Source organism: Cephus cinctus, unplaced genomic scaffold, assembly GCF_000341935.2.
Source record: "Cephus cinctus unplaced genomic scaffold, Ccin1 Ccin1_scaffold1237, whole genome shotgun sequence".
Taxonomy (NCBI): Eukaryota; Metazoa; Arthropoda; class Insecta; order Hymenoptera; family Cephidae; genus Cephus; species Cephus cinctus.
The window spans coordinates 11,109-26,963 of record NW_014333690.1 but is presented as its reverse complement, the minus strand read 5'-3'; the positions used below and the strand labels follow the sequence as shown (position 1 = coordinate 26,963).

Here is a 15,855-nt window from a genome sequence, read left to right as displayed (position 1 = left end):
CCAAATATGGTATTGCAATTAATCCTTATTGGGGACAGTGTGTAAAAAGAATTGCATGTAAAAAAGGATAAATAGGCAGGAGCAAAGAATAAATAAGAAAGAGCTACTCGTGAAGTCTAAAAGAGTAGAGAAGGAAGAGGCTGGTAGGAGGGGATATAGGGTAAATGTGGCGAATTCCTGTCGACCTAAACGAATTCGTGAAAAGCTGCATGGGGGTCCAAAAGCCCCGTGTCACAGCTCATCCCGTGCGTATATTGGCAGGATATATCTCCATCTTGTAGAAATTTGAAAAGTACGAATACAAAGAGAGTCCCAGAGTCTTCTTGAATATCGACTACGAGAACAAGGGTGGGACCACCAGCAGTCGCCGAGGGTTACACTCTAAATAGCCGTAAACGGCAAACAAATGGGAGCGTGGGTTCCGGTTCGACAAAAGTCGAGACGTCACGTGCTGAGAAAGATCTTAGTCGGGTTTTGCGGATTAACACTTTCCAATTTTTTTTTTGTTCCTCAACAATGAACACCTTTTTTTTTCATTTCCAGTCCTACGCATGCAAACGTCCCCGATTCGTCGATGGATACATGACTATTCGGGCTGGGAAATTATGGAGCAGAAAGTCACTTGGTTTCGCAGAGTCTCAGAGATTGGAACTACAATGAGGCCAATTCGACCAACGAAGACGCTTCACTCGTAGCGACCTTGGTTCGCAAGTTCCAACGATGCCAATCACACGTAATGATCCCGCAAATGCTGTCTCGTGAATGATGACTAACGAAGCAATCAGTGTTCGTGTACTGGTTTTTTTGCAGGCTGTTTAGACGCTTGGTCCGGTCTGGTGAAGCAGGAACCAATCCTACCTAGCCGACCAGTAAAGCTAGTCTGCTCGCTGGGTAACGAATGCTTGTAAAACAGCGACTGTCAGGTATCACGCATAATTTACTCAATTACGTGTCTCTTTGCTGGACAATTAATTATGATTAATAAAAGAGACGCCAGGTTGGTACATGGAAATAAATAAGAGCTGGTATGTGTTAATGATTCATGTGACAGGCACGCATAATGCGGGGTATCTGTAATTCACGTGCAATTGAATAACGTCCCGTCATTTTCGAAGCTGTTACTAATACGGGTATCTTGGATTCGTCTATGAAGAAATTAAAAAGTACGTTCAACTGCATTGTTGTGTTATATGTATTTAAGAGCAAGGTTTTTTTTTATAATATTCCTTGTTTATTTGTTTTACATCAGTTTTGTGTATTTCACTGTTGCAGAAATAACTGGAGTCTTGAGGTATCGAAATTGGAGGAAGACTGAACCAGTTTTTCAAAATCTTTATGATTGCTTCAGCAACTGGGGGCAGCAGGAAGGATGGCAGTTCTGTATCGTCCACCGCAACTCTATAATTATATTATTAATTAATTCACTTAAGGTTGTTAATTCAGCAATGCTGGCTTGCTCGGTAGTTTTATTAATTTTTGAGGAAGTGATTCTTTAACTTGTAGGAATCGATGAACATTTCTCTAGGAACATTGTATATCTAGATATATACTCACGCATCCTGTCCTGTAGTAAGGCGAAGGGTTGAACATTCCATCCAGTGGTGAAACTTGGGATGATACTACCTCCATGCGTTCGACCGGCTGCAGATTTAATGGTCTTGCTAAAACTACTCTTTCCTCAGCCATTGCATTACCAAACGATACAGGGCTAGCGCCTAGACCTAATACATTTCCTCGACTTGTTAGCCTTGATCCGCAACCACACTTAGCAAATGTTGGACTTGCCAAAGCTAAAATATAAAAAAAATCATTAATTCAAATACCAAAGTACAAGTAAATACAGGATATAATATTAAAATTTTGTAGGAGAACATACCATTTTTTTATAATACAGAATAAGTTAGTGATTTATTTTTTCAGAAACTTCTTCCTATTAAAACTTCAACACCTTACTGGTGTCGAGGATTCTTGATTTTCATAATAGCACAGCAAAGAATTTTTAATGTAAACCAAAATCGATAGAGAACTTATTTTAATATCTGTTACTAATATTTCTGCCTTCTCAAAATCATATCCTTTGATCCATCCAGGAAAATCCTTTCGATTCACAAGCAACAACTCTTAACTCACTTAATGGAAACGTGATACTTGATACTCACAAATTTGAACTATAGCTGCGAAGGCAGCAAGAAGTACGAAGAACTTTGCCATTTTCTTAAAGTCGATGTGATTTCTTTAGCGAATATGATGATGATCTCTGGACGGCTCAACATTTATACACGAATATCCTCCCTTAATCAAGACCAGTACGTGACTCCGCGTATAACATGATCCAAACTGTATCGAGAAGAAATGATAAGAAGTTGACAACTCTTCGTGTTAAAATCTGTAATATTTATGAAATTTACTAACAGGCAATTTTTACATTGTGCCCGTAGAAATGATTAAAAATGCAAAAAAATTTAATCAAATATCGAACGAAAATAACATTTGCCTTTTAACATTGCCTTACACAAGAAAGTATTATTCTCCGTATTTTATTCCGATCCACTATGAGGTGGCTGTTAGCGTAAATACAGCAGCATATCGGCCCAATAATAATAACCCCATAAAGATTCGTATCGAGTTGAGCGCCAAACAAGTGAATGGCATTAGTTTGATGTTATCGATATAATGCCATAGAAAATCACTTTTGCTTCAGCAAAGGATCGTATCCGATAGGGTGACCCCAGGAGTTCCCCACTGGGGTACACGGAAACTCTTTCAAGACCACATATCGAGTACCTAGACATATAGTATACACTGGATGTTTAACTGAATGGCTGAACGCTCGTCGATCCAGTTCCTCAGCATCACTGTACACTTATGGTGTTTTTGGAACTTTTGATCCTGAAGACTCAGCCTGTTCCTTTTTCAATGTCTATATATTTATTTTTGTCTTTTTCAAAGAATTTCCTACAGCACTGGGTTACACATTATAGATGGATGATCAGAGCTTAGGATTGGTATGGTGTTTTGAAAATGGCAAGAATAATCGGCGACTCAGATGTATCTTTATTTGTGTTTCTCATGGTTCGTAGATCAGCAGGTGCCTGCGGGCTCCGAGAATTCAAACGATATTTTCCATCGAGGTTAACAGATTATAAAGATGTCCTGGGATAAATATATTACACCTGTATCAAGCCATTTTCCCATACACCCTCGCAGTGTCCGAATCCCCCTACGCCTTCAGGGCGTGACTCTGAAAACCACCAGCATCCAAACACCATAGAATGGATTCTATACCGAGGTCCATGGGTCCCCGTGCAGCGACCGAATCTACCTGACTTATGGGGGCCCAACATTCGGCATTATTTATGACCAAGAGGATCCGAATGCCCGAAGAGAACAGACTCGTTCTATGGCTTCTCCGCGAACCAGACCCACCGCTGTACCTTTCGTGAAATCCTCCTAAGGAATAGTGCCCATGACAAATTTACCAAAAGCGACACTTTTACTCCTTAGAAAATTCGAAAGTGCGACTTCACCCTCTTACCACCGATCGTCAAGAATTTTACTTAAATAGGGATTCAATGAAGAGATCGACAATATTTTTGAAAATATATATTTTTTCAATTCAATTAATTATTTTACAAAAATCTTATTTCGTAATATCAAATTTAAATGTAACATAAGAACGTGCGTGGTGTTCACACAAATTTTTCATAACTCCTCATTTGTTAGGTTAGGGTTGTATAAAGACAGAGTCAGTTACGGCCGTTGTTTATGTTGTCACTGGGAGCTACTCAGTGTTGTGACTCGTTTCGAAAAAATCATCAAACCGAACACGTAGTTGATTTTCGCGTCATACGTGTGTTTACCGACAGATGAGCTGTTTGTGCAATTTCGAGGTTATCTTATTTTCACGAGATCACGTATTACTCAAATTTTCATGATATACCAAATATTTGCTAGTTACTACGTTTGCCTTGTTTCAAGTATTTCTCAGGGGATATGAAATTGTCTTTACTAAATATTGTCCTAAGAATTTTCCACATATTTTCGTAACCATCCGTAAGTAATGATCAGCAATAACAGCAATAGGTTGTCTCGATTAATTGATTAAATACTAGACCTATCATAAACGATAAATGAAATGGTGAGATGATGCGGGCTGTAAATAATTACCGACGCAATGACTATCGCTGTTACTTGGTTGACATCCGACGCTCGACACTCGACGCTTGACGTCCTTAATGCCGATCAGCAATTATTCTACAGCGGGGTATGCTGTAAAATGCCGAGGTCGTAATTCTCGTCGATGTGACATATTTAATTACTTTCGTTTTATACGTTGCTAATAGTCCCAGTGCCAAGCTCGTAAATATCTGTTTTATCGACTGTGCAGCATTTTTACCGGTACGTCAATTCGAAGTTTTACAGACAACGTACATGTTATGGATACAGGAAATTACGAAGTATCACGTACAGAAGTGCATTCAAGATGGCGTACGATTTACGGTATAAAACTAGTTTACTAGTTTGATTTTTCTTTTTGTAGAAAAAAAAGAAAGAGGCTCAAGTGGACTCTCGTTAAATAACGAAGAAATCCCTAGGCAAATATACGTGTCCTTGACGGAGTAGTAAGTCCTGTGCAGAATCCTCAAATTGACATCTTCCACGACCAGTCCCACTCATGGGATCTTCCAGTCAGGTATAACGATCTTTGGTCTCATCCTCCACGGAATATAAACTGTTTCTGGGAACGAGGAGTCGTATATCTTCCCGAGCGACAATGCCTTCCAGAGTCACTCACCCACTCACCCAGTGGCCTCCGATGTAGACACGTCGTTCGACTTCGAAGTATCCTCGAAAATGATCATTCATTGAGACCTGGTGAACTGGTTGGTCCCGTTTACCTACGACAAATTAAACAGAAATTTTGGATCATACTGAAATTTTATTTTTGAAAAAATTTATTAAATTTTTTTTTTCAATGATCCATGTCCGATCAAGTCATCACTCGTGTCCCCTTTAAGCATAAATTTATCCAACGTTAATTGAGTAACGAGTTTGACAGTTCCTGTGCATGAACATCAGAAAATCAGTGCAAATATTTTCCAAGCAGCTTTAGGGTGTATAAAATAAAAAGAAAAATTTCATTGAGAATTCAAGGGAGGATGGTGACACTCTTGTCGAGGCTGGTCGTCACCGAAGAGTGACTGGTCGAACTCTGTGGTATTTTATCTGGTAGTAGGTATCTTGTCATCTGGCATTAGTACTCGAGCCAGTCATCGGTGACAGATTCTTATCGAGGACGTAGGAGACACGCCGTCTCACCGAACTCCTTTCTCGGTCACACCTCCGGGATCTACGGAATTAAGGGACGCCCAACCAAATCCCCACAACGTCAATTCACATCTAGATTATTTCCAAAGGACCCACAACTATCCCTACCTACCCGATAGTTACCGGTCCCAACTTCCTCTCAGCTTCTCTTACCTCGTTGGCATCCAAATACTATTGCACGATGGATAATCATTTGTACAAATTGAGAGACTAAAACAATCATCGATCCATATACAATCTTAATGACGAACGAACCAATCGGACCCGATCCGAGTCGGCAGCGGCCACTTGAATGGAATAATTAGATGATTATCTTTTATATATCTGTTGCTTTGATCAGCCGCCCCTTCGTATAAAGGACGCCATTTGCAATTATCCAAAGAAGCGTATCACTCCCAGAATGATGCCTCCATTATAATCAAGCTTCCTGTTGCGGTGAGCTTTTCAAGGGAAATGGGTAATGACGACGTAGACCCTAAAAGCTGTAACGTATGCGCGTCTTGGTCTCTGTTGCCGTTATTATACAATTTTAAGTGATACCTTACGCAACCACGTGGGCTTTGCTATGTAGCAAAAATCTAACCCCGATTTAAATTTTAGTTTGATAAAAAAATTGTATACATTTATGGGGGATGTTTAAATTATAAAAAGGGGAAGGACCAAGTTCGACCCACCGCAATTCCGTTTCTCTCGGCTCGAGTGGAACGAGTCGAAACGCTGACCATTATGGGGCCTTTAGAACGAAAAATTGACTTCATTCTCTGTAATTTCTCGAACCCCCGTGTGGTCCAACAAGCACAAACCCCAAAAATGTATAAAACTCGTGAGGCCTCCAGGGTGAAAGGGAACCAGGACGACTGATGGCGAACAGGAAGGGATAGGCAAAAGGACTGAGAGACGAGGTTACCTGTTTGTTTGCAAAAGGAATATACGAATAGTTTCCAAGTTCCATCGCATCGATTTCTAACAATAACCAACGAACAATGCCTTCTGGGAATCATTGTTGTTGGGTCAGAACTTCCTTCTGCTTCGCGTCAAACCACCCAGGAGACTCTGGTTGGACGTTGGTCGACAATGATTCGAAAAATCATTATATCCTACGAGTCATCGAGAATAACCTTAATGGGCCAAACTTTATTTATTGCTTGTGCAGTTCTTCGCCTCGTCTGCGAGGTCACTCCCGAGAGACACGTAAGATTTTACAAAGACGTTCTTCCCAGAATTCAATGCATTCGCATAAACATCTATATGTGGATGAATTGAAACTTTGACATTTTGGTTTGTTATTTTTGACCTTTAAAAGTACAAAATACACGTACAGTGCGCGTAATTTCTTTTCTATTGTATCTTTGTATTTTCCTACTTGCATCGTTGTTAAACGTTTTTTCTTTAAAAAATTTCTCAAAAAATTCATAACGAGAGTTATATGTAATTTTGTAAAAAAATTTTATTACAAACTTAATTGCTATGTTATTGTGGTTATCGATCAAGCTCAAAATTGTAAAATTACCGTATGAAAACGTCTTTCTAGGATCCCTTTGGGTGGCTTGGGACTCCGTTACCACAGGTGACATGGTACCATAAATCCCGAACAAACTGTACTGGGAGTCAGCAAAGACAAAAAAAGTTTGCGTCACATTTTTGCCATTCGGTGAGCTACACGATATTATACCATAAATCATAGAAATCCAGCAAACCACTACTGGCTATAAAGTTTATGGTGTTTGTAGGCCCGGTCAGAACACACGGTGGTATCCCAACGACCGTATATCTTCGCGGAAGTGAAACTCTCTCTTTGTCCAGTATTTTTCTTCTTGGACGATCAGTGTTTCGACAATATCGGTAGACCGTATTGTGCGAGTTTACGTGGAGATTCTGCCAAAAGCACGAAGAAATACAACTTATTACGAGTCCGTGATTTACTGCAGCAGGAAGGAAGCATTCGGCGCATTGAGTATGAGGAAGAGTTTGAATTTTCGTAAAATCTTTTTGCAGAATGTGCACCACTCCTCTCGTAAATAACCTGCGACCTTATCGAGCCACATAGGAGGAAAAAAGCCTCCGACCGATCTGTGATAATTTTTTCTCCGAGGATTCTACATTTCTCGACTTTTTTTTTCTTTTCGACATCCGGAAATGGATGGACTGATTTTACGGATTACCGGTACGCGCTACCCTTCGAAATCAAGATAGTCATCGACTCCGGCGGACCATCCGACGATCGTTAGAGACAAATCGATTTTCCGACCCCACCCAAACACTTTATAGTTCAGCTTCGACCAATCACGCGTCGTCTTTTACCTATCGTGAACGCCCTCGAGCTCGACAAAGATCGCCTCTTGCGTGTTACGCGCAGCCTACCAACCTGGCCACTGATTAGTTATCTATTCGTCACGTCAAATCATCATTCACACGGTCAATGAAACCTTCGACCAAACATGGCGTTTCAACGTTCGATATAAATACAATTCTAAAACAGGGGAACGGCTCTTTACACGTAATGCGAGTTGTCAGTCAAATTCCTGTTCCGATGAAAAATCCAATGATTAACTGTGTATCCTGTGCTAATCAAACCCAAGTCAGTGTATTCTCGTTCATCTAATTATATCAATACCAGCACCAAAGAAACAAGCTTTAGCGATAGTACACAATTTTTTGTACAAATTTGACCAGCACTCTAATGTACCGGTTGAATTGGCGCAAAGCGTTATTTCCACGTGCTATTGTAAATCGTAAAGGAATCAAAGATCGACATAAGCAGCGATCGAGCGTTTTTGGTAAACAATTTTTTTTTTGTATACACGGTACGAGCGTACCTACAAATTCGATCTATGTCCACGTCTTCTGGATCCGTCGTTAAAATTTATGAAGGCTCCTGAAAATCCAGTTCGCAAACGGTTCACGAACTAAATCATTAAACGGATGAAAGTAAAAGCCCCCCGCGGTTTCGAGCATTAGTTCATCCGTCTCTTGGTTCGCCTGAGTTATCCCATCCTTTTTCCACTGCCCATCAACTTCTCGCAGGCGTCTCTCTTTCTCGCCTTGAATTTTCGCTGGCACGCGTTATATATGAATCCCACGCATCGAACCCAGGGCACCGCGGGGTACAGCCAACGACATGTGTTTCTCTCCTCTCCTATCCTTTCTCTCTCTCTCTCTCTCTCTCTCTCTCTCTCTCTCTCTCTTCTCGCATCTCCCTCGTCTCTCTCGCTTCTTCATCTCTCTGGTTCATCCTTGCTCGGCGTACATCCACATCCCCAATACCATCCTTCACATCCCTTATGTCACAGTCTACCCTCTCTCTCGAATCTTCATCTCCACGTGCCCTTTTTTATTTTATATCTGTACTTTTCAAAATTGGACCTTACCTAACCTTACCTCTGCTTCCTTCATTCACAGCCGGCGGTCTTAGCGGTTACGCGGGATATATTCGAATTCCCTGCAAGCCAGATGGAATTCCTCCAAATGAAGTCAAAGGAACCCAAACGAAAGTGTTACCAATAACATTTGGCCGGTACGTCCTGAATTTTTCACATAGTCGGTCTCATTTCGTTCGGCATGTCAGAAATGAAATATGACGCTTTTTCTTTTTTTTTTTTCTCTAACAAAGACACGCGATTGGTTATAGAGTGCATTGAATTTAATGTAGAAATTGTTTCCGGCAATTTTTTTCTTTTTCTCTTTTTTTTTCTTATCATATACTAGATACTACTTGATTACACCTATGCCATATGCTTGTCCCCGAGCGCTTGTTCTTTTTTTCAGGCCATTAAGTAAACATCGCATTAAGTAGGAAAACTCCGACAAAATGTTCTCGTAACAAATGTCAGGCGATATAAAATAATAAGCCTATTAGTCACCGGGTCACGGGATCCTGCGTCATAGCCGCCGTGGAGTACAGGGTCGTGTACCTTTTGCGGTCCCACAGTATTCATAAGGGATTTATGGTATGTCCTCTCATTCATAAAAATATTATTCAAATTTAGAACGTCTAGACGCCGTACTGCCCGACTCTCCGGATCTCTCGGGTCTCTTTATCGATGATACTTATCTCACGTTCATTGATAACTTTCAGGCATGTAGTAACCCCCCTTATACCCAGTACACTAACCCCCTCCATATATTCACACGGCTTACCCCTACTACTTTACCGCTACTAAAAATACTTTACTTTTACTTGTTTTTTTTTTTTACTCAAAATTATTCTTAACGACGACCCTTCGGTCCTGAAGCAGATGATGTTTCTGTTGGTTAAAGAATCTCGGAACTGTCCTATCCCACGCCTGTTATTTGGCTTTTAATTAAACTAGGTAAAGTAACTCGTACGATTCATACATAACTTTTTTTTATCTGAATTTAACGAGCGATTTTTTCAAATCAAATATCATTACCCGTGATTTATTTTGCATTGACGTCGATCGGTGATCGATCTTTGTGACACGATTTTCTTGGTATGCCGATATTCTCGGTAATGGTAAATTTTATGGATGCAATTCATGCATCGCGTAGGCCGTGTAAATTATTAACAGACGTACAGACCACAGCAAAAATCTTATCCTTTAGATTGACATTGGTAATGAAATAATATCGATAATAAAGTTGATCGTATCCCTAGATTCTCGTGTATTAAAAAATCTGCCGATTTTTGTTTAAAAAAAATTTAGTCAATCCTAAAAATGTTTAGCGAAAGATAATTTGTAGAAAAAGACACTTTTTAAAAATTATTAAATTATTTTTTTTTAATTTATTTTTTTATATTATTTATTTATTATTAATATTTTATTTTTTACTTTACTTATTTACTTATTTTTTTAAATATTTATTTTCATTTTTGTTATATATATCATTCTTACGTATCTTGTTCATCGATATTGTGTATCTTGTCAACATGTTTCTACACTGTATAAAGCATGTAAATTCGTATACAGGATCTTATGTACCATACGTGCTTTTGTAACGTTCAAAGACGTTTGGTTCGCACATAGCACACAAGTTACTTTTGTCCAGGACAATTCTCGCCCCTTTTTCTCGAATGCCGTGTCGTTGTGCCGCCTACGCTTACATCTTGATTGGCGAGTTTTACGGTCATAAATAATATATGCAGCTCTCGTGGGATTTTATCGTTTCGCATATGGGGCGAAAATGCAAATAGGTCGACGTGCAATAATCGCGCTTCCACGACGTTATATAGAAATTTCAACGTATAAGTCTCATTACAGCATTGCTAGACGTTCGTGCGGCCTTTTCATACGAGGCTTCATCTCGTTGCTTGAATGAGAAATACGTCGTATCAGACGTCAGTCTGTATACGGTGTATATTTGACTATTACGGTAGCTATAGAAACGTACCCTTTTACGGAATGAAAAATAGGTAGAGATGCATAGGTGTATACGTGCATAGATAAATTAGATACCTACGTTCACTTTATTATGACCAGGGACGCGAGGTTCTTCAAAAACAAGAAGGCGGAACAATGGATAATAGAGAGAATGATTGAACAGTAGAGACGAACGAAGAGAAAATAAACGTAAATTTAACTGACTGATGCGGCATCCAAGCGCGTTCGTTCAACAACGGGAGCCGTACGGGTACGAAAGAAAATACTGAAGAGAACAAAGTGTGAGACAGGTAGATAACGGTTACATGTGTCGTGAGACAGAGGAGGATACAAGAAAAGGGTAGCCACTTTGCCTACGATTTGTATATGTGAAGAATTTATTTAGGGAACTTGATCCGGTGATTTTTAGATAATGATATATATATTTTATGGAATAGAATGGTACTGTATTTATATCTTCTATTTAATTTTTAGAACACTCACTTGGCCTAGGTACTATAAATAAACTACCCCTGTGGAAATTCTAACCAAGAGGAGGGGTGATAAGAATCTATTTTTTTTTAATGAAAGCATTTGTAGAATCAGACATGCGTATGCGGGTATAAGGGAAGAAAGACAAAGGTCTGCTGCTGTGGGATTAGCTGGAGTGGATCGAGATGCTAATAATTTATGTGAAAGGTAGAGGAGTACGCCTATGGTGTCAAGGTGGTGGACATTCTCTTTTTATGGGCACCATTATCCCTATTGTCGTTTAAGGTAGTGATATATCGCGGTTAATATGAGCAATCTTACTGTGAAAGTCAAGTACGTTATTTTGGTGTGGCTTTAAGTTTTTGATATTGACGAAAAGTGTTTTTTTTACTGGAAATTGGATTATTTGAATGAAAAATGTTGAGATACAATTTTAAAAATTTTTGTATCGTGGACACCACAGTGATATTGAAAGTAGGATATTGATGTTTTGGAAAATAAATATTTCTCAATTTGAACAAATTATTGGACTAAATTATAACAATTTAGTTTCAAAAGTTTTATTTGCAATTTGCTAATAATTTCCGAGTACCGTATTCGAAGTCCAAGTCGAGCGGGCGTGTGCGATTTCTCTCATAAACCCTACGGGTCACTAACTAAACCAATGAGACCGTGCTGCGATTAAATAATTCATGCTGGGAGGGTAATCCGCAAATTTGTTTGAGATTACACAGCTCTGCGTTTGCACCCCGTGCGGTCACACAATGGCTATCTTTCAGTCGACCCGAACTCCTATCATTTTTAATCTCTCAATTAAACCGCCTGTTATTTTGTTCTATGCCGTCCTAAGCTCTTGTCTATACCGCCAAACCGACCCTTCTTACTCGCTTCGAGCCTCTACTGACACTAACAAAGTACAAAGAGAGTCTACATAGAAAAAGCCCTTCTTATTTTTTATTTATTTAAAATACAGAATCCATTCACACTTTGGATTGGATTGTTTACAATTAAACGCCATAGAACGTCATTATCAATAACTGAAATTGATAGTCTATAATTTTTAAACCATTTCTTTTAACTGCACTTCGTTGTGCATTCACTGACATGAAAAATTTTGAAAAATGCCATTATTCAAAATTATATGGTACAACGAAATTTTTGATTTATTTTTTTTTCAAATCGAAGAGGGGGTAGCACGCGAACACGCGGTTTTCTCGGTTTGCTCACGATACGGGGGGTACCGTATTGCACGTGGGGGGTACACGGACGACATACGGAGAACACCATGTCCCATATACTCTATCCCATTGCCCATTGCCCATTGCCCGATCACCATTGGCCCGTTTATAAAGGCGAGATGGGGGGTCCAGCTCCCTTACTTTATTCGTGCCGCGCTGGGGGGGCGAACTGGAGGACGAAAACACGAGTGCTAAACTCGTAATGATCGCTAAATGAAAAATCCATGACTCCCTAAGCTCCTAGTCCTCCTGTACATTTCGCACGTAGGAGCTTCGTCAATACAATAGCCAAATATTATTTTACCGTTGTCCACATAGGATACGAAATAATTTGATTTCTCGACAAATAATTTCATTACACTAGCTGTGCAACAAAACGAAAAATGGCCTCCGTGAATATCTCTCTCACGATTTCCATGATTAAAAACACTCGTAATCATCGCTAAACCAAAAATCCATGACATCCTAACCTTGTACTCCTCTCAGACGTTTCACACGTATCCGTCGTTTCGCATACAATTTTCATTACAAAGTATACACGTGTATGCTTTTGCACTGAAATTTATTTATTTTTTTTTTACTTTAGCATATATTTCTATGATTTTATGAAAAGGCGCATATAATTTTTGAAAGATTGCATTGTTTGCGGACTGTCAGAAAAACAACGCATTGAATACATGGACTGATTGTACAAGTTTCATCGTTGCAATAGCAAAATATGATTTCACCATCGTTTATATACGATACGAAGTAATTTGCTTCATCAGCGAATAGTTGGGTTATGCATGTGGAACGAAAATAAAACAGGCTTCTAGGACCGTCATAGATGATTTTCATGATTCCATAACATGACCTCCCACGTTTCTAATGCAGCCAGCAAAAAATTAGTCTAGTAGAAACTAAAAAAAAAGAAATTCGATTGCCTCCCACAGGGACACCGTTTTTTGGCCGGACTCAACAAGACGTTCGATTTCGTGACTTCTGACGCATTCGGAATTTTCGCGGCCGATCGGTTTGGAACAACCAGGTGGCCGCGCAGTTGTTTGCGAGCAACAGCCTAACAGGCCTAAAAAATAATCGGTTGCAAAATTATAGTGCGCGCGATGATGCCTCCCAGGGCGAGAAGGTATTCAAGTCGCGGAACCCTGGAGCATACGTGACAATGCGTCCCCCCATGGAACCCGCCACTCGCGGGGGGTCTTCACGTCGCTACTGGATTCACTCGCTTCCGTACGCGCATGAACTTTTACGCACACTTACGCATTCTTGCCTGCTCTTATGTGCATTTAACTTCCCGCGCATGGCAGACGCGCGCACACTCGAAAAGTACACGCGTACTCCGTCTCGTATCCAGTATTCACATAACACTTATTCTCGACAACTGCTTAGATACGAATTTTATAGCGAAGACTTATATTTATATACCACTTTCGTTATATAAACGTAATATAAAAATATATATATAATCATATCTATATATGTATATACAATTTTTGCCACTTTTATTACATAATAATATATTTTCGAAGATATATCAATACAATATATTTGAACGTATCTAAAAGCATGCATAAGTCACACGTTCGAAGATATATCGGATCCACGTACATTATACCTATAGTCTATTGGAACTGTATGTCCGGAAGCTAAAGATCGATTACTGATTATAATTATTAGTAATTATTAGAGTTTCTCGTTTTGTCTTTGTATGGCAGGTATATATGATATAGGTAATTTCGTCGATGATATTAAGTCGCGGGTAACAGGTACGTGAGAATCCATCGTAACCGTATCCCATATTGTTACAAAAGGCATCGTACGCCATAGAAATGAAATTAAAGTTTTTTTCAATGGCGGCACGTCTGTGAGCCTCATTAGCCGCGCGGTTCCGTGAACCTCCCCGTATCCTGCATCAGTGCGTGCCGAGCTGTATTGTGCGTACGTACAATCTTCGTGCCCACCAACACCCATAGAAAGAGTTACAGAGAGGCCGAGAAGGCCGTATCATTGTACCCCGGCATTGTTACCCGATGGAAGAGGAGATGAGTTTTGCTCAAAGATGCTTTTAGTCATTGTGCTCTTCTCTGCTCTTGAGAGTTCGAAGCCGCCGAAATGGACCAGTCCGATCACCCTGACGCGATATTAGATTCCCTTCTCGATTATATATATTTTCTTCTGATTTCAAACCCAACCCCTTTTGTAAGGGTAGGTATCAAAAGTTTTTTATGAGAAAAAAAAGAAAATATGAAATTTTCTTTCAATCCATTGATACGGTCACGCTTGCTTTTTTTGTCATTGCTATTGTTAAGACCATCTTTCCACTGGTACAATGATACCTGTCTTACAAGTATAACTGCACATACAGACATATAATTAATTGCATAAATAAATTAAAAAATTTTCAATTTCAGACTCTCCACCTATCCGAAGGTAAAAGGGATGTTATCGCGTACTGCAAATCTGCCATTTTCTGCAATCTGCCAACTTTTAATGTATACAGTGATAATTTTACTCCCAAATGTGTGAATGCATATAATTGAAATAATATTACAGTATCGCTTGAAAGTCAGATACATCTACCATTACAAGGCGGCTGGCAGCGATGTATCTTATTGTTTATCCGACAAGGAAATCCAATACGATATTACCCATCAGCAGCAACGTATAACGAGTCAAATATTGATAGTCGAACCGAACAATCGGTGGCACTGTGTACCATGCCGTATTCAAAACTCAGAAAGTTACAAATGCACTGGTACAAGTGACTTTAGGAAATAAGAGCGTATACGCGTGTTAAGCTAGGGCAAAGTGCGAAGGGAATAAGAACCATGAAACATCTGCCGTCCTCGATTCTCAAGTAGAACTTGAATCCCAAGTGCACTTGACACGAGCCCGAGAAAGGTTTTCCGCGCTTTTGAGTTTTTTCTCGAGTAGGCGGAGTGCGCGTTGGGCCCTTGGGCGCGTTCCGCCCTACGAATATTCATTCGGCCTAAATGGTGGTGCAATAAGGTACGTCTATTTATCATTCAAACGAAAGGGGACACCAGGTGTGAAAGCTGTACGAGGCAAAATAGAAATATGAATAAATATATGTCACAAGTTGAGTATTTAGCATTACTTGGTAACAATGGTAACGATGTGAGATATAATTATAGTAAATAACAATAACAATTTCCTCACCGAAGATATAATAGCGCCGTAGACAAACATCTGATCCAAGACTCCTCCGGGACGATCTCGATGGCTAGAAATCGGCGCCATATACAGAGGGCTGAAACTTTGATTACTGGTAGGAGGAGCAGAATGAGGAAGAGTAGGAGTAGAAGAAAGAGGAAGAGGAAGAGAGCGTCAAGTGCTCCACGCATGCTGACGGTTCCTACACACGTCCATGGGTCGGCGGTGCGTCCGTTCGTCTGTCGGCAAGTCTGTACCAAACAGATCGACCGGTGCCAAGTCACGCCTCCTGCGGTGCTTGTTGT

The 15,855-nt window shown here is 39.9% G+C and overlaps 1 protein-coding gene across 1 annotated transcript; it reads right to left on the bottom strand.

Moving 5' to 3' along the window:
* Nucleotides 1–1,208: 1,208 nt before the first annotated feature.
* On the bottom strand, nucleotides 1,209–2,301 carry LOC107272702. The gene is made up of 3 exons (XM_015750104.2): nucleotides 2,160–2,301; nucleotides 1,555–1,790; nucleotides 1,209–1,398 (listed from the first exon to the last, which is right to left on the bottom strand). The coding sequence occupies exons 1-3, from the start codon at nucleotides 2,209–2,211 to the stop codon at nucleotides 1,345–1,347; spliced, it is 342 nt and encodes a 113-aa protein (XP_015605590.1). The 5' UTR covers nucleotides 2,212–2,301; the 3' UTR covers nucleotides 1,209–1,344.
* Nucleotides 2,302–15,855: the final 13,554 nt, after the last annotated feature.

Coding starts and splice junctions, on each gene's coding strand:
- LOC107272702 (XM_015750104.2), bottom strand. CDS start 2,211: ATGGCAAAGTTCTTCGTACTTCTTGCTGCCTTCGCAGCTATAGTTCAA. Junction 1,791..2,159: donor CGCAGCTATAGTTCAAATTT/GTGAGTATCAAG, acceptor TTTATATTTTAG/CTTTGGCAAGTCCAACATTT. Junction 1,399..1,554: donor CTTACTACAGGACAGGATGC/GTGAGTATATAT, acceptor ATATAATTATAG/AGTTGCGGTGGACGATACAG.